This window comes from Peromyscus eremicus, chromosome 3, assembly GCF_949786415.1.
Source record: "Peromyscus eremicus chromosome 3, PerEre_H2_v1, whole genome shotgun sequence".
NCBI classification, from domain to species: Eukaryota; Metazoa; Chordata; class Mammalia; order Rodentia; family Cricetidae; genus Peromyscus; species Peromyscus eremicus.
Genome location: NC_081418.1, coordinates 110,238,971 through 110,258,626, shown reverse-complemented (window position 1 = coordinate 110,258,626; position 19,656 = coordinate 110,238,971). Strand labels below are relative to the sequence as shown.

The 19,656-nt window shown below is 38.9% G+C and overlaps 1 protein-coding gene across 2 annotated transcripts in view; it reads left to right on the top strand.

The window, feature by feature from the left end:
* The first annotated feature begins 14,102 nt into the window (after nucleotides 1-14,102).
* Nucleotides 14,103-19,656, top strand: part of Mdfic2 (MyoD family inhibitor domain containing 2) — a 109,358-nt gene continuing 103,804 nt past the window's right edge. The window contains exon 1 of one of the 2 annotated variants that reach the window (XM_059256804.1): nucleotides 14,103-14,190. In XM_059256804.1, the coding sequence (XP_059112787.1) occupies nucleotides 14,103-14,190 (88 nt within the window). Of the gene's footprint in view, nucleotides 14,195-19,656 lie in introns of both variants that reach the window. The other variant, XM_059256803.1, reaches the window with a different exon arrangement.

Below are 19,656 nucleotides of genomic sequence, written 5' to 3'. Positions count from 1 at the left end.
ATCGAGTTGATTATTTTCTCTTTTGAAATGTAAATGAACACTTGAAAGTTGAGCCTTATTCAATCTTCCAGCAATAACTTTTATCAGCTAATCAGATCCACACCTAGTTGATACGCACAGCTCATAGGGGTGAGTGATTGGAATGGAAAAGGAAATCTATGGTGCCTCTTGGAATACTTAAGTGCATCTCAGCAGAGAGGTACCACATTTCGACAGGCCTGCTCTTTATTGTATAGAAGCTTCCTTATACAACTGGATGTTTAGTACCCCAGGCTTCATCTTCAATACTGTACAGGACATCCCACCCCTATATATAGGGGCCACATCCTAACCCCCTCACATGTTAGATACTATTGAACCTTGTGTCTTTCCTATTTGTATTGTAAGGGTTTATATAGACTGTGAACTTGGTAGGTATACAAGTACCCAGGAGACAAACCTCTGTGCATGCCTGTCAGGGAGTTTCTAGATAGGTTTAAAGTGAGTGTGAGGGGCACCATTTCATCCAGGACACCTTGCCTACCCATGCATTATCTGCCACACATCCTCATCACATGGTTCAATGTCTTCTGAAATATGTGAGGCTGGATTTTTACACTGTTTCCAGCAAGTGTTATTCATCACTATCTTCCATCATATTCCATGACTGCCCTTAACTTTGGATCCCTCAAAGGAGCTTGAAGTTAACTCCTTTTAGCACTGAGAAATTCTGAGAATCAAATATGAAATAACTGAGAAATTAGATGCATTCTGTAGACCACTAGTTCTAGTGCCAGGCTAATGGGCACTGCTAGGCAATAATCCCATAGATATGCAACTTTGGAGAAGCACGGTGAGATGGGAAGTGGCCTTGCTGCATTGTTTCAGGTGCCTCTGCTATTAAGCTGTGCTCAGATAGTGGCTCAGATGTGGGGAAGTGTCCCAACATATCCCAGATTCTACCATACAGTCAATGCAATACAAGCAATAAGACTCTAGGCTTCATGCTATTTAAGCTGTGGGAACAGAGACCTTCGAAGCTGCTGATGTGACATCCAAGGCAGAGCACTGCAGGACTATAGAGAATTGTGACTGACTATATTTCAACGTGAGTGGTTTACTCCATTGATCAGGGTTCCATCTGGTAAGTGGAATCAACTGAAGGTATGTATTTTAAGGGATTGGTTATAGTGACATGAATTGTTGGAACCTGCGTAGCTACTCTCTGTAGAGCTTTGGACATACAAAGCTTCAATGGGAATCAATGTCATGGGTGTATGCTCTTCATCCTGGAAATAAATATACCACCATGCAGGAAATGAAGAAGCCGGAAGGGGTCGCAGTGCTGGACAGCTGCACAGGCGAGGTGAGCCAGCAGATGAGGAACAACACTTAAGAGTTTGGGGTGGGGTTCCCTCAACCTCCCTATATAAAAAGGGACATGTGTATTTCAGCTCTCCCCACAATTATCTTGCAAGGCCCTTTTTAACTATAAATGTGTAGGGAATGGACTTTTGGGAAACATGGTCACTCCGCTGCAAATTTCTTCATGCACCCAGCAGTTTTGCAGTGTACCACCTGTACTACTGCATGTGGCAGCCTGAAGACATCATTCAGCCATGGCTCCCAAGTTAGGAAAGGGTTGGCAGGGAGAAGGCCCATGGCAATGTAATGAAGAGACTAGTCTGGCAAACTATGTCTACTCACAGCAGTCGGCAACTGGGAGACAGAAGTTGGCAATGCAGACATTTTCCTTTTTGGTTTCATGAGCTCGGCATCCCTAAGCCCAGTGTGGGAATCCCAGTCCTGGTTTTTATTAGTGCAACACGGACACATTCATTTCAACTTTCACCATCACCAAACAACTCAGGCTAAACTAACGTTTTTTTCTACTTTCAAACAAGATTCAGGAGAAAAAGGACAGTTTATCTTTTTATGTCCTGTACAGCTTAGAGGAAATTCATAATTCAAGAAAAAGAATCTTATATTTTGTTGTTTATCTCAGAAGGAATGAAATGCTGCCTTAAATTTGATTTTAAGAAGGGACAGTTTCTCTGTTAGTCATCCCTGCCGTCTCGCATCTCTGTAGCCAATTGTTGTGGGCTTTTTAAATCTTCGCCTATTAAGTGCTCTCACGTCAAAAAGTATCATTTTCCCCTGTAATCTGTATAACATCCACAACTGTGTATTCTCTCAGTACTGTGGCATTACCTATATAGGTCCTGTGTGGTTTCAGCTTTATTAAATTAATAATTTAGGAACATAGCGATATTCTTTTCCAATTAGTCTCGAAGCTCTTCAAAGAATTATTTTATCTCTGATAACATCAAATAAAACTGCTTACAGTTTTTTTTATTTGCTTTATAGTTCTTTAAAGGACACAAAGACATCATTTGTGAATAGCTGATCAAATGTTAGAATTTCCTTTTGGATCCAAAAGTCCTGTTAAACTGAGATTGTATTTGAAGTTGAATATATTTAAATATCCTGCTTTGTGGCTGACCCATGAGAGGTGGTCTAGAGAAAAGACTGATAAAGATAACATGTCCCTTTTTTCCCTTTCTTCCCTTCTTGGGGTTGAAAAAAAAGGTACTTTTCACTGATGTCAGGAGAAGATCAAGTATTCTCTGAGAAAGACTGTGGTTAGCTGTCCTGTGCGGCTAAGAAGATCTGGAGTTATAAATGCAAAGACAGTCAAGGAGATGAGAAAGGGTCTGACAGAAGGTGACAGGCAAACAAGAGATATGACCCCCAAGCACCTGCAGCTCCAGATGGTAACAGTAGGGTAAACTGTTCAGACAGGTCGTGCTGCTTAAATAGCACGTTGCCTTAAGCATCTTCATACCTGTCAATACTAGCTATTAGTTTACATAATGAAGTAATTACTGAAAATTTAGCAAAAGACACTGCAGAGTAACAATCTTGTAAATCAATACCTCCTTATTAATAAGTAATTGTAAAGTGATTTGGAACACCAACTCAAGAAAGCACATTTTGAAGAGTGAACAATGTGCTGTACTGTTCAATCCTAATTACCCAACTCTTTCAAAATGTTTAGATTTTATATTTTTAAAAGTCTTCATGTATCCTAGATTATGTAGAATGACATATTTTATTAAGTCTCCATAACTGATGTTAATTGAACAGCTGATCCCTTTTTTCTACAGATGACAGGAAAACACATTTTTCAGATTCAAGTTGTCAGTTTCTTTTATCTATAAAAGAATCCTTTGAGATCAGTATCATTCTGCATTGCTTGGCCCTTTACTCCTGCGTGGCCCAGGAAGGTCGCCTGTCATTGGAGGTCTTCATTTGTGGAGCAATTCATGCTAGCCTTTGGGATAGTCTCTCAATGTCAGAAACCCTTAATTGGCTCTGTTTATGTCTTCTAGTTGCATCCACAAACGATAACTGTTATTGAAACCCTTCTGTCTTGCGTTTTCATTTGCTGTAATAAAACACCAATCAAATGGAACTTGAGAAGGAAAGGGTTTATTTCATGCCACACTTCAGCTAACAGTGTATCACTGAGGGAACTCAGGGCAGGAACCAAAAGAAAGATCTTGGAGAAATTCTGTCTAGCTGCTTGTTCTTTCTCTTAGTGCCCAGCTAGTTTTCTTCCATATCCCAGATCCACCTACCTAGGGACTATGGCACACAGAGTGAGCTAGGACATCTTACATCAATTAGCAATCAAGATAATGCCTCCCAGAAATGTGCATCATCCAATCAGACAGAGGTAATTCCTCAGTTGAGGGTCCCCTCTTCTTAGGTGATCTAGGTGTTTTGAATACCCCAGGTATCCTGTCCTTATGATGCTTTGACCTCATATTTTATATAAATGCTTTTAAATGTCACTGATACTTCAATAACAGGGGGCATGCAAAGAGTTTCTGTAAGATTTATTGAACTGGGGTTGTTGCTCAGTGGTAGGGTGTGCATTTAGCATGTATAAGGCCCTAGCTTTAATACCTAACAACACACACACACACATTACACATACACACACAATGATAGATAGTTAGATAGATGATACATAGATAGATAGATAGATAGATAGATAGATAGATAGATAGATAGAAGATACACAGACAGATAGATAGAGAGCAGAAAGGAAGGATTGCTTTATAACCCCTGAAATCCATTAAAGTACTTCTAGGAAATGAGTAAAGACTATCTATGGATCTTATTATCCTAATATTGCCAGGATTAAGCATAAGATAATAATACACTAAGTCCCTTTTAAATGACCATCTGATATTTAAACCATACTGACACATCTTTTTTTGAATTCCATTCCTACTCTGCTACTTACTTCTCAGAATTTAATTCGGTGAGATGAGTAGCTTAAATGCTACTTTTAACCAAATTTTTATTCTTATTTAATGTATAACTTATGGTTAAATTGGGACCTCAACTCTTTGGTACTTATTGTAAGAAAGGCTTTCACAAATACTGATTCTTTTATAAACTTAAGGCAGAATTGGAATCTCAAGGCTAAGGAATCCTTTGCTTAAATTTTCATTTAATTACAAAAACATATCTTCCAATTGGTCATGCTGTAGTAAATGACATGGGGCTTATACCTCTAGTTACAAGGTAACACCAAACATAGAAAGAAGACATTTTAGTTGGAAGCACAACAGATGAGCTATAACTTGATTCCCACTCTTAACCTGGTATCATTTCCTGTCACTATGGTAAAGTAAAATATAAATGGAACCATAGACCTGCTGAAGAAAGAATAAAGAGACAGGAGATAGGTTTGGAATTCTCTATCGTTTGGTTCTAGAGTTTAGAGTCCTACAAGGTAGACAGGAGGCATGTTTCCCACATAAAGGGTAGGGATATTCATACAAATAATGAAACCTTTAGCAAAACATTGTGAAATGTGGCACCTGTGAGCACAGATGCCATGGTTAATATGATGCTGGAAGGTTTTATAGATCTACTAAAACACTGAGCTTTGGGGGCATTTAGTTGACATCCAAGGAAGGAGATGTCTTTGCCACAGTAGCCAGGACCCCAACACCAAGAGAAGAAGTAAGATGGAGTTAGCACATGAAATACTAGAGCAAAGTTTGATAGGATCAAAATATGACATCATCAATTTACCTTGCTAGGACAAGTTCAATATTTATCAAAACAGTACAGTATGGTTCAGACTAGATATCATCAACAACGTTCCATATACAGATTGAAAAAATGAAATCTGGGAAATGAAGAAAATGCATCACATTTTAAGAAAGTAAATAAATAACATTAATAAAAGCAGTTAATTGTAGGCCGTGATGTCAGAGAGTCTCTCCTTAGATGATGACTTTAAACTATAAGCAAAATAAAGAAGATAAAGAAAAAGGTGGTAATAATAAATGACTTTGGGAAACCACCAAAAAAAAAGTAGAAATTATACCAAATACTGGAGAGAAATTCTAAAACAACAACAAAAAATGATGCCAGCTGCTCTTGATGGTAGATAGGGAACAGCAGAAAGAAAGACTCAGGGGCAAAGGGGGAATCAGTATGTTATTTATTTTCAAGTATAAAAAGAAGTGTAAAACCATGAGTCTTGTGGGAAAATATTAAGTAGTCTAATGTGTATATACTTGGAATCCCAGAGGAAAAGCTGATAGGACAAAACAAAACAAAACAAAAAAAACAAAAACAAAACAAAACAAAACAAAAAAAAAAAAACAAGAATTAGTGTTTGAAGAAATAATTAGCCAAATGCCCTGAATTTGTTGAAAAATATCAATGTAAACAACCTAATATCTCAGCAGAGTGCAAACAATAAAAAACATAAAAAAGAAAAGTTCCCCTAAACACTGCATAAATAAAGCTACTAAAAACAACAATTAAAAATACACAAAGAGCAAAGAAAAGAGGAGGGAGAAAGAGCCAAAATCTAGAAAGGGAAAAGTATAAGGGGACAGTGAAGAGAAAGAAATAACAAATAAATGAGAAAGAAGAAAAACTGAAAAGAAATAGGAAACAGGAAAAATAAAAACATCGGACAATCAAGAATAAAGTGTCTAAACCAGGCCTGGTGCCACAGGCCTGTAATCCCAGCTACCCAAGAGGCTGAAGCAGGAGGCCAGCCTGGACTAAGAGAGGGTGCCAGGCCAGCTTTGGCAATTTAGTGAGTCTTTCTCCTAAAGTGAGAAGAAGACTGGGAGAGCTCGGTCACCATAGTATTCATCGGGACCTAAATTCAGTTTCAAGGACCACAAAATCAGAAAGAGAAAAAAATCAATATTCAGAATAAATATCTTTCATGAAGGAGAGCAAACTAAAGGCATCTTTAGACAAATAAAATGTAAGGGAATTTCTCTTAGACCTTAAGAAATTCTGGAGAAAAGTATTCAGAGAGAAGAAAAATGGCATCAGATGGAAATTCTGACCTAGGGAAGGATGGAAGACAACCCGAAACGATGACCATACAAACATTTTTAAAGCTTTTTTCCTTTTAATTTCTCCATGAGAAAATCAGCAGCTCACACACATCCCTAATGGGGTTATGACATTTACAAGTATGAAGTGTATCAGGATGGTGTGTCAGGTGTATCAGGATACTGCAGAGAAGGCATGAAGGAAGAAGGCAGGTATGGATTAACTCCACATGCCTTACACATGACTTGAAGTGCAGCAACACTTTCCCTAGGGGAGCACAAGAAATAAAGAATGCATGCTACAAGCCCCAGGGAAGCCACACATCTTCATAATAAACCTCCAGGCAAGTGTCAAATGCAGTTCCTTTGATATCATTTCTCATCGTCAACACTGATTTAAGTTAATGAAAATAACTATATAAAAATAATTTGGTCAAGGTAAACATCTTTGTTTAATGGTCTGGAATGGAGGAAAGATCAAACACGACATTTTATATCCTGAGTGTTGTTGTTCCACTTCTGATAAGCTAAGTGTGTTCTAAACCCTTGCTCTGCTTTGCTTTGTGGTATTAACTCTCTCTGTCCCTTAAGAGTCTATGCAGCAAATAAGGAGTTTTATTTATTCAGGTGTCATTTACTTTTCTCCTTGACACTTTGGATGACTGTTTAGTCATTCCATGTGAATTCCTGTGCGAAGGACACAAAAGACCAAAGAGAATTGTTAAACATTCATTCTTTGGTGAGATGTGTTAGATATTTGAGTGGCTACTGAATTTTTTAAAATTATACTAAATACTAGCAATTATAATCTGTAGTAGAAAGTACAATTTCAAAGAAGAACACCTTTCTATAAAATCTTGTTTGTGTTTGGACCCAACTCTCAAATTCTTCCAAGGGCTCTGTAGAAGTCAGGGTACTTTAGAGGAACAGAACTGATAGAATGAATATACATTTATTTGTGTGTGTGTGTGTGTGTGTGTATATATATATATATATATATATATATATATATATATATATATATATATATATTCATATGTATATGGTTTATTAGAGTGGCTTATAGGCTGTGATCTGGATAGTCCAAAAATGGCTATCTCTCAATGGAATAACAAAATTCTGGTAGTTGTTTCACCTATGAGAATGGGTGTCTCATCTGGTCTTCAGTCTATGTTGGAATTCTGAAGAGATACATCCTAATACCAGTGAGGGAATGCCTCAGCAGTGGGATGAATGAACTTTTCAGTGAGAGAAAGCGAAAAAGCAAAAATATTTCTTCTTCCATGTCCTTTTACATGGGTTTCTAACAGAATGTTTGGCTCAGATTTAGGGTGGGTCTTCAGACCGCAAATGATCTGAATGTAGAACGGATCATCCCACCTTGTAGCTAGAGTTTTCCTGCCTGGCCCACAGTCAGGACAAATCTCTGTCAGCTGCCCAGTCCCACAGCTGCTCAGACCCAGCCAAGTAAACACAGAGACTTATATTGCTTACAAACTGTATGGCCGTGGCAGGCTTCTTGCTAAGTGTTCTTATATCTTAAATTAACCCATTTCTATTAATCTATACCTTGCCATGTGGCTCATGGCTTACCAGCATCTTCACATGTTACTTGTCATGGCAGCGACTGGCAGTGTCTCTCTGACTCAGCCTTCCACTTCCCCAATTCTTCTCCTCCTTGTCCCGCCTATACTTCCTCCTGCCTGGCTACTGGCCAATCAGTGTTTTATTTATTAACCAATCAGAGCAACACATCTGACATACAAAACATCCCACAGAACCACCTTAAATGGTTCAATCAAGAAAACCCTTCACAGGCATGCCCAGCTTCTTGGGGTTTAGTTGGTTTCAGATGTAGTCAAGTTGACAACCAAGATTAGCCATCACAGGCTCAATTCTGCAAATTATAGTCCTCATATTTAATATTGTAAGTTCCTGGCACAGTGATTGATATTCATGTGTTATATATGCAGTTTCGTTGCTTTACTAGCAATACTAAATGATAATGTGGGGTACACTTAAACAATCAAAAAGTCACAGGTGATTTTGTCCTGTTTATTAAAATGGCACTTTGTGCATGCATTCAATTTAAGTGTTACAGCTTAGATGGAAAGGTATCCTGGCAGTTGGGAGCCAATGAATATCACAAAGTCATACTGCACAACAAACTTCACACAAGAGATTTATTGGGAGGGAAGAAAAACCAGGAAGGTGGCTGCCTATGCTTGGATGAGAAACAGCAGAGAACTGAGCAGAAGACAGGGTTTATATAGCTTTTCTTGGGGACTGGGGTGGGATTTCAAGTCCCAGAACTTGGGCTTTTTATTTTGTAGGGTGGGAGCAGGGTCCAGTTGTTAGGGCAGTTAGAACGTTCTGTGGGTGGAACCTGGAAATGGGAGGTGCTCAGGGGAAGGGCTTACATTCAATCCTATTCTAACTGGAACTGGAGCTTGAAATGTGATCACCCTAAATATTTTGTTCTTGGCAAAATCTGTCTTCTGATGGACAGCTTGTCCTCAAAGATTCTATTTCTGGATCAGATTTTGATTCTAAACAAAAAGAACTATTACAAAGGAATGTTCATGTTATCCCCATCCAAATAAATCAGCAAACAAACAAACAAATATATAACATGTTTGTTTGCTTTGTATTCTGATGAGATCCCAGGTCCTTGTGACATCTGAAGCTGGCCTGCCACGTTGAGCTCCAGATTTGATTACTGTTTCCCAGTCTGTTCTGACTGCTTCAAATGACTTGTTTCCTTTTATTTTTCAGTCCTGGACCTGTCATAAGCTTAACTCACTCATTCCAAGGTCAAGATCAGCTCAAGAGACTAAAATCCTAATCCAAATCAGACTTCATTACCCAAGCAGAGGATTCTGTGGCCCATGCATGTCACTAGGCAGGTGAACAGACAGCTTCAGTGTTGGCATCAGTAGGAAACATTCAATGTGATTTTTAAGAAGGATAATAGAAACAGATAACCCAGAAACAAAGCACCTATAACCTATGTTTAGCATCCTGACTGCTGAGATGGAGGGAAAAGAGAATTCTATGCTTAGCGACATCATGTTACAAATACTAGGCACCCATAGAATTCCAAGTGAGTTGTCTCAACGAGAAATAGTGCCATTCTTATGTAGATCTCCTTAGTGCATGAGCTGGCTTTTGGGGCCTATGCTGAGACACTTTGCTCAGTCTTGGTGTAGGGAGGAGGGTACCGGACCTGCCTTGACTGAATCTACCAGGCTGGGCTGACTCCCCAGGGGAGACCTTGCCTTGGAGGAGGTAAGAATGGGGGGTGGGTTGGGGCAAAGGCTGGGGGGTGGGAGGAGGGAGGACAGGGGAATCCGTGGCTGATATGTAAAATTTAATTAATTATAAAATAAAAATATTTTTTAAAAAAGAAAAATAGTGCCATTCTCAATGACAAAAGTCAACTTATGAACTATGAACCAATAGCTCAGGAGCCCCCATGGAACTGGATCAGGCCCTCTGGATAATGAGACAGTTGATTAGCTTGAACTGTTTGGGAGGCCCTCAGGCAGTGGGACCGGGACCTGTCCTTAGTGCATGACCTGGCTTTTTGGAGCCTGGGGCCTATGCTGGGACACTTGCTCAGCCTGGGTGAAGGGAGGAGGGGACTGGACCTGCTTCAGCTGAATCTACCAGGCTGAACTGAATCCCCAGGGGAGTCCTTGCCCTGGAGGAGATGGGAATGGGGGGTGGATTAGGGAGAGGTTGGGTGGGGGCACAAGGACAGGGGAATCTGTGGCTGATATGTAAAAATTAATTAATTATAAAATTAAAAGGAGAAAGAAAAAGAGTCAACTTAAAGGAAAAGCCAAAATGCAAGGGTAGTGAGAATGTGGAAAAAATGATAAAACAAAAGGAAAAGTCCAATGGTCAGGACCAATGTTATGTTTAAAATGCATTAACCAACATTAGTTATTTGCAAATTATAAAATATACTTCTTCATAAAAAAGAATTCCTGTACAAGGATTCCGAAGTTTGAAAAAATATACTACCAGGTCATAATTAACAATATGAATTGCAATAGTAAAGAAGTAGAGAACACATCAAGTCAAGAATAATCAAAGGCCAATTACAGGTGAAGAGGAACCAAAAGAGAGTCACCTGTAGTTTGCGGAGCAAGGGCTGTGTGCACCCTTTTGAAGTATGGGCTTCTCCTGAGACAGCAAGCTAGAAGGTGATTTGGACATAAGTATAAGATAAATAAATATCCCAGCACTCGGGAGGCAGAGGCAGGCGGATCTCTGTGAGTTCGAGGCCAGCCTGGTCTCCAAAGCGAGTTCCAGGAAAGGCGCAAAGCTACACAGAGAAACCCTGTCTCGAAAAACCAAAAAAAAAAAAAAAAAAAAAAAAAAAAAAAAAAAAAAAAAAAAAAAAAAAAGATAAATAAATATAGTCAGAGGTTCCTACAGAGGCTCCATAACAGATGTTGGAGCATTGTAAGTGAGTATACTATCCATAAACTTGATCCCAGCCTCCTGTAGAGGTTTTACAATTGACCTGGGAGCGTGACTTTCAAGTCAGGGTTAATTAAAGGAAAAGAACTGATAGAAAAAATAAATATATTTGCCTCACAATGCAAAAGCAAAAAATCCAGGTGCTTTTTAGTCCACAAGACTGGCTGTCTCAGCAGTCCCAGTCTGGTGCCTCATAAGTGGGATAGATGAAATTGCCAGTGAGAGTGAGGACAAGCAAGCAAAAAAAAAAAAAAAAAAAAGAAAAGAAAAGAAAACCAAAAACATTCTCTAATGTCCCTTTATGTGGCTGCCACCAGAATGTGTGGCCCAGATTTAGGGTTAGTGGTCCTACTCCAAATAGTCCAATCAAGAAAAATCTCCCTTAGGTGTGCCCAGCTGTGTAGCTGGAAGTTTTTCTGTGTTCCAGCCTGCCGGCAGTCGGGACAAATCTCTCCTACTCACATCACCCCAAGTAAACACACAGAGGCTTATATTAATTGTAACTGCTTGGCCATTAGCTCAGGCTTATTACTGACTAGCTCTTATACTTAATTTAACCCATAATTCTTACTTATGTTTAGCCACATGGCTTGGGACCTTTTCTCAGTTCTGCCTTGTTATACTGCTTCCTCTGTGTGTGGCTGGCAACTCCTGACTCAGCCTTCCTCTTCCCAGAATTCTCCTTGTCTGCTTGTCCCACCTCTACTTTCTGCCTGGCCGCTGGCCAATCAGCATTTTATTTATCAACCAATCAGAGCAACACACATTCACAGCATATAGAATGACATCCGATAGCACAGCTGCTTGGGTTTTAGTTGATTGTAGAAGCAGTCAAGTCGACAACCAAAATTAGCCACCACATGCCCATATGGGTTCCCATGATTCTCTGCCATCCTAGAGAATGCGCAACTTTTAAATCTACTGGAGATTAAAATCCACATTGAAAATTAAAACAAAGGTAATTTAAATGAAAGAATATTACTAACAATATCATTTGATATGTCTACAGCCCATTGCTTCTGTCCCAGTCCTCCATTGCCTCTGTGTGAAAATACCCTGAATTTCTTCACTCAGTGTACTAATCTCGCTCAGTGTTTCAAAGTCTCTATGATGATTATTTACTGAAAGTCTCTCTGGCCCAATAACATGACAAATATGGATGATTTGTTTTTCTTAAGGGCAATGGTTTAAACTATTGGAAAATTAGCTAGTATAGAAGGAATAATACCACATATTTTACAACTTTGGGATTAAGGAAAACACTATCATCAATATTTGGTATGGTATTTTTATTGATCTAGCATCATTAGTTTGTGAATGAACTGGTCAAGTATTAAACAGAAAATACTGTCAAAGAAATTGATCCTGTAGGTGCTCATAGCATTGTTGAGAAGACAGGGCAGGTTCCCAGAAAGACTGAAATGGAGACCAATCACACCAAGAATTCTAAGCAAATCAGACAAAGGACAAGTCCTTCAGGGGAGCAGTGAGAGAAAGCTGTGAAGAAATATTTTTAGGAGTGTTAATGGCAGAACAGCAGCCATACAATTGAGTTGGAGTAAACGTCTGGCCTTTGCAAAGAATCTGGATTTTGAGTAGAAAATCATGTAGAGAAATCCAACCATTCAAGGGCTTCTCTATTGTCTAAGCAATCTGAAATCTTTCTTACTCATAATGGAAGGAACTAAAGGTGGCATTTGTGTGAAATTTGGCTGATCAAGGTAGTTTTGAATATGGTAAGACAGAGAGCAGAGTACACAAAGAAATAAAGTTTGGGTGATGGAGAAATGACTACTACACAATCAGATAACATCTGTGGCAGGCAAATACATCAGAGGGGGTCAACCACTTTGAGATACAAACCAAATACTGCCACGATGAAAAAAAACAAACAACAACAAAAAAAACCAAAAACCAAAAACGAGTCATCTTTCAGGAAGGGTAAATTATTTATCGTGTATACTCAAGGGCTACACGTTTAGGTTTTTATCTTTCATTTAAAACAATGTTGTCCTCACCTAAGAATGTAATGACTAATGCTCTTTGGAACGTCATTCCAAATCCTTTTTAGATTTATATCTGCAAATGGTAAAGTCAAAAATTCAATGTTTTCTTATTGCTTATAAAATTTTAGGGAAAAATGATTTTCAAAACAGCAGCCAGAAAATGAACATCTGGGGAATTCAGCTTTAGAGGTCTCTCTTTTAAACCAAATAGTTTGTGTATATGTTTTCTTTCAGCACCTTTTAGTATTAATACTAAATAATGAATGATGGGTAGGAAGGGAAGGGGATAGGAGTCACTCTGTGCATTTGAAAAGAATTCACCATTTTTAGTCTATTTGGTAGAGTGTCATTTTAAATAAGTGTTAGCCTGGAGGAGGTTTTATTGTTTTAAACCACAGGCTTTATATTACCTTAGGAAAAAAAAAAAAAAAAAAAAAAAACAACCTCTCAGCCGCAAGTTGGATGCTTCTGGCAGCCATACAAATCTAGCACCACCCAGGGAGGGAGCGTGTTTGCCTCTCTGCTCATTTCTGCCAGGGTAGAGGAATGCTGGACACCCAGACACAAGGGAGGCTGCAGCACACTGCACCCCAGCCCCACATCTTGGACTTCCTCCTTTTGCAACACACAGGTAAGTACTCTGTAGTGCTGAATGGAGGAGAGTCTGCACAGCAAGCAAGCCCCCAAAGCCAAGGGCTCTGCTCTGAAGGTGTGCAGAAGGCTTCCTGGATACTTTCGGCTGAGTGGGGGGAAGCGGGGAGGTTATATTAGCTAGCTTAGGTAATAAGACTCTTACTTTTTCAATACATTCCTGAAAAGGTCCTATTGTGTTTGATTGTTATCTATATCTTTGTGTTTTACTTTTTAGCACACTTTTCTATACGACATTAAAAGACACTAAACAGCAACCAAATGTTTATTTATTTGTAGCAATCCCCAGTCTAGCTAGGAATCCATTATTCACTTAGATCCAAGAGCTCCAGGATCTTACAGCAGGCTTTGCTGCAGAGCAATGAAGTACTGTAGGAAGTACTGTACAATACAAAGTTCAGTTCTCAGTGTCAGGGTTTTAAAATAACACAAGTGGATCAAAGTGAAGGCCGAGTTAGACAGTGCCCCCAACACTGCAGACAGGAAAAATTTCCATAATATGTCAAGAGTCTCCTAACATAAAACTGTGCTCACAATCTACACTCTCGATGCATTTCTTACATCGCAAATTCTGTTTCCCCCTCAGATGTCAGAAACTGAGCTGGAAAAGATAAAAGTAAGAACAGCCGAGCATTTTGAAAATGACAAAAGCAACATTCCTTGGTTAAAGGAAGGTAAGTCATCTTCTTCTGGATTTTACCTCCACTGCTGTGAAAATAGTGCTTTTGCTTACAATTAGAAGGTGGCCCGGGAGGGGCCAGCATGCCCCTGGAGTTCAAATGAGACCAGCATTCTGACTTTCTGTGTTATACACATGTGGCCTGAGCTGCAGTCTGAGGATCTTCAGTATTGAAATTGCTCTGTAGTCTTTGGGTTGCAGAAAACAGATTCCACAATTCTAAAGACTGAACACAGTCTCTGGAGAACTGGTTCTCAGTCTATGGGTCTTGCATATTAAATTATATAGTTTATAATATATATTATATAAATTATAGTTTATAACAGTAGCAAAATTACAGTTATAAAGTGGCGATGAGATAATTTTATGGTGTATGTTGGGGGATTACCACAACATGAGGGACTATATTGAAGGGTCACAGCATTAGAAAGGTTGAGAACCACTGCTATTGAGGGGTTGGAGGGGCTAGAGATGTTTCTTCCGTAGCTCCAAGAAGACAGTGTAATTTGAGGACTAAATCATCTCGACAAAAAGGAAGGTGTGCTGTCGGCAAGAATGCCTACAAATAGAATCGCCATTCACTGCAGTTAAAGAAGCCACCGTTCCCAGGGGAGGGTGCTGCGACCACAGGCCCAGCATGCGTAAGAGCACCGCTTGAAATACACACACAAATCAATATGTTCTCCTTTGATGAGTACAAATTAGGGTTGCTACTGAAAATATGTCCAAACTCGTGATTAGTTACTAGAAGGATTGTCTTTATAGCTTTTGTTTTTATGGACATCTTTATGCCTCTTAACGGAAACCAATTTGATATTTTATGTAAATAGTCATATGTGTCCTTATCATAATGCCATTAAACTGTTCTATTACGAAGGGACAGCTTTTGTTCTGTAAGGTCACACGAGAGTCTAAGGAATACGTTGAGAAGGTAATACAAGTCCCAGACAAGACTGATGGCATTAACCACACTGATGTGTTTATTGGCATTTATTGGTGTTTATGCTGAATCATCCTGACCCACCTACGAAGCATGATTATCAATAATTCACCAATGAGAAAACTGAGCCTCAAAGAGTCCAAGGAAGTTGCCTAAACTTGCAAAAGCAGGAGGTGTGAAAGCTGGGACTGGATACTAGGTTACAGAACTTGACAGTACATGGGCTTAACTATCACCTCACCAGGTTAAAGAGACAGATGGTTCAGTCACCTGTCAGCACAAAATGATGTTCTAAAGAATGCTTTCCTACTATGTTTAAACCAATGCCAATATACAACTTCATCATATGCTCTTATCCTTAATCCCATCCTACCTCCATCCTCGTTTTGAAAGCATTCAACTAAAAATTAATCATTTCTTTTATCTAACTGGGCAATAATGAGTTAATGGTAAGGGCTCCCCTCCTTAAGAAACTCAAGAGGCCAGGAAGAAGGCTTGGTTCAGTGCCTGCCGTGCAAGCCGGAGAACTGGAGTTTGGATCTCTGATACCTTTATCAGAAGCCAGGCATGGTGGCAAATGCCTACAGTCTCATGGCTGAGGAGACAGAAAGAGGGGGGTCCCTGAGGATTGCTCACCACAGCCAGGTTAACTGAACCAGTGAGCTCCAGGTTCCGTGAGAGACCTTGTCTCAAAAATTTAGGCACAGAATAATTGAAGATGACACCAACATCAACTTTTGACTCTCTCTCTCTCTCTCTCTCTCTCTCTCTCTCTCTCTCTCTCTCTCTCTCTCTCTCTGTTCCCTCTTCCCCTCCCTTCTCCTTCCTTTTTCTCACCTCTCTCTCTTTCTCTGTGACATACACACGTTTACATGTATGTGCACTCATGCACACCTTTACACATAAACACACACACACACACACACACACACACCCCAAAGATTGTATTTTAGGTATACTCATGTAAAGTATTTTTGAAATATCTTCCTCAAAGAGTTTCAGGGTCAGAAAATTATCTGATAATTTTATCCAAATTGTTTTATATGGAATCTTTTTAAAACAAAGTAAAGATATGAACTTGGGTCAAAGACCTCTCAGGTTTTTCTTTTGACTTTCACGTCTATTAACTGAAGCTGCTTTTTGCTACTGTGCACGATGAAGTTTGTATTATTTATTTTGATTTTAATTGCTCTACACTGTAGACTTAGATAGAAATAATGATGAAACCAATAGACCAATCATTTCCAAAGAATTCTCTTTAAAAAAATTATGTCCATTAAGTACAACTTAGGCATTGAATTCTTGTAATCTATAAGATCTAATTTCCCAGGTGACCTGTTTTTATCCCATTTGGACACTTCATTTAAGCTATACTCAAGTTATGTTTACAATATTTCATAAAAGGAAATGGTGCCAGATGCTAGATGACAACATCTTAATTGGGAATTATCAGGATGAGTTAGTTTCGAACATAAATGTCTTTCATTTTTGCTGCTAAGAAAAAGTGTATGGGTTGGCAAAAAAAAAAAAAAGGTTGTGTGTGGGGGACTAATGGACTCAGCAGAAAGAATACAGCATTTGAAAGCACTCATCCATGGCTTTAAATCTCAGCTCAGTTGCTTCCAAGCTCTGGAGCCATAGCTTGCTGTTCAACTATAACAGGCCTTGATATTAGACTATGTGTATCACATGAAGAATGAGGGTCTATGATTTCTGTTTCTTGCCCTCTTGAAAACATGACTGAAAAATAGTATTTTTGAGAGCTTGGAAATGTTTATGTTCATACGTGCTGCACATAGTTTATCAGGTTATTTGTGCTCTTGTATTTGTTTCCTAATACAACCTACTCTGCAATAATAGAGTTGTCCCCATTTTATAGACTGAGGGACTGAGGTTGAAAAAGATTCTTGGTCATACTCAAACTTGCAGGACTGATCAATTACAAACAGATTTGCAGACATTTGTCTCTTAGTTATAAATTCTTTTATATTATTATCATTATTAAGGTACTTTTTCATAGTAACTCCCCTAACCCTGTCCAATCAAAATCGATCTTTTACCTACTGCCCTACTTTAAAGAAAATGAAAAGCGGCATCAATTTACTCAGCAAAGACTTCTCCTTGAATGAACAATACAAGCACTTCTCTCAGAGCAGTGCCTCAGTTTCCCCACCCCAGACCTCTTGGTAAATTCTACCCATTTTATGAGCAGGTACTTACTGCAGTAGTCAACAACGGGTACCCAGAGAGTGCATGATCTCTGCTGATCATGCAACCAGGCCTAGATTCACCATCACCACCATACTACAGACTGGTACCACTCTAAATTTTCATCTTCAGACAGGTCTACATCCAATGCAGTCTAAGCTAGCATCTGTTAAGCATACCATTACAAGAGAGAAGGTATGAAGATGGCAGAGGCCAGTACAAAGAAACACACTCCCTCCAAGAAGCTGATGGTTTGATCATCTTGATTTTGGCCAAAGGGTCAACAGCTCTTGTGTGACCCTCCTTATGTGTGTCATTGGGCTGACAGCTTCCAGGGTGATGTTGAAGAGCTGAGGAAAGCCACACCCAGGGCTATCATCAATATTTAGAATAAACAGTGCTTGAGCAACACCGCTTAAAATGCACTAACTTTAATGTGAACTGAATTTGATTTCCTCCTTTCTCAAACCACCTAGAAGTCTATCAGTGCCATTCATGCCACCTACAAATGCTAGACTTCCCAAAGTTCAGACTGAGACAGCTTTATGTCTATGAGTTGATATCTATGAACCTATCATCTATCTACCTGTCTATCTATGTCTGTCTATCTAACTATCTATCAATCATCTATCTACATGCCCATCTTCTATCATCTATCTATATCTATGTACCTGTTGATCTAACTATATATCCATCTACTCACACACATATCATCTATCTATCTATCTATCTATCTATCTATCTATCTATCTGTCTATCTATCTATCTATCATTCTATCATCTACCTCTCGTCTAGCATTCATAATTTCTATAATCTATCTATATCATCTATATACTTACCTACCTTGCATATGGCTCTATTTTACATATGCATACATATTTGCCATCTATCTATCTGTCTGTGTGTCTGTCTATCTATCTAATCTATCATCATCTATCATTTATATTTTCTTTTTGTGTGTAATAATTTTATTATTTCAAACATGTAAATAATGCAAAGGTTTATATAAACATGGTATGTTATTCTCTCCTATATTATAAAAGTAAAAGAGTCAAATTCTGTAGAATTTTGGCATTGGGTGATTTATGATCTATCTATATCTGTCTATATACTTGCCTACCTACCCATGCATATAGCTCTGTTTTACATATGCACACATACTCTATTATCATCTATCTATCTGTCTGTCTGTCTGTCTGTCTATCTGCCTATCTATCTGCCTATCTATATTGATCCACCAACTATCTATCTGAATATATATCTATGTATCATCTATTGTCTCTCTAATTCCTGAATCCTAATAGGAGCAATTTAGGATACAGGTGGAACAATCAAAAGCCGTCCCAAACTTTGAAATAAGACTTCTAGGTACCATGCTCTGGGAATCCTTGTTCTGAGATAATGAGAGAACAGGACAATATTAGGAAATAAGCAGCAGAAAAGATCAGCTACCTCCCAAAAGAGTAGACTGAGGGAGGCTGCAAAGACTCCTGTGAGGGGAACAAGGCACTGTTGGGGGCCTTAACACCAGAGTGGCTAAAAGAGAGTACTTTGGTGCATGATAGCTCACTATTTGTTTGTGCATTAACCAAAATGAAGGGAAAATTAGCTGAGTTCCAACTTGGTTTCAAATAGATAGATATTGACTCCATGTTGCCCTACAGATCTGAGAGTAAGAACCAGTATATTAAAATATGGGCTCAAAATGGAGTAGGAGGAGAAGAGGAGAAGGGAAAGGGGCAGAGGAGGAATCCTTTCAGCAGCCCAAAGCAAGGAAAGCAAGATCTGGATAAAGCTCATAACAAGGACAGGGAGAAAATAGGCCCCAATGTGAAAAAACTACATGGAGGAGAAATTGATATAACATAGAAATTGGGGTGGAAATTGCAGGTGGAATAGGTTGGTGTGCAATACCCCATTAAGTCAGGGAGCATTCTGGGTAAACATCTCAGTGCTTGTACCTTATACCATTTGATACAGTCGAAAAACATCCTGATAAAGGGATAGGAGCCTTGAAATTGTGGCCATTTACAGTTTAAATCACAGCACCGCCAGTGTTTGAATTGCAAGCAATTTCTTAGAGTATCTCCTGATTCTTGGGAGACACTGGGAATCTGGATTTTGATGGGAAATCTCCTGATTGCTAAAGATTAAGTAATAATAGCCATAGCAACAATAATAACAACAGTCACATACCATGTGGGACAAATGAAACCAGGTTCTGTGGGTCCATTTCAATGGGCAGGTTGCCATTTTGTGACTTCTGTTCTCTGAGTTTGTGTCTCTAAATACCTTCTAATATAATTTCCTCT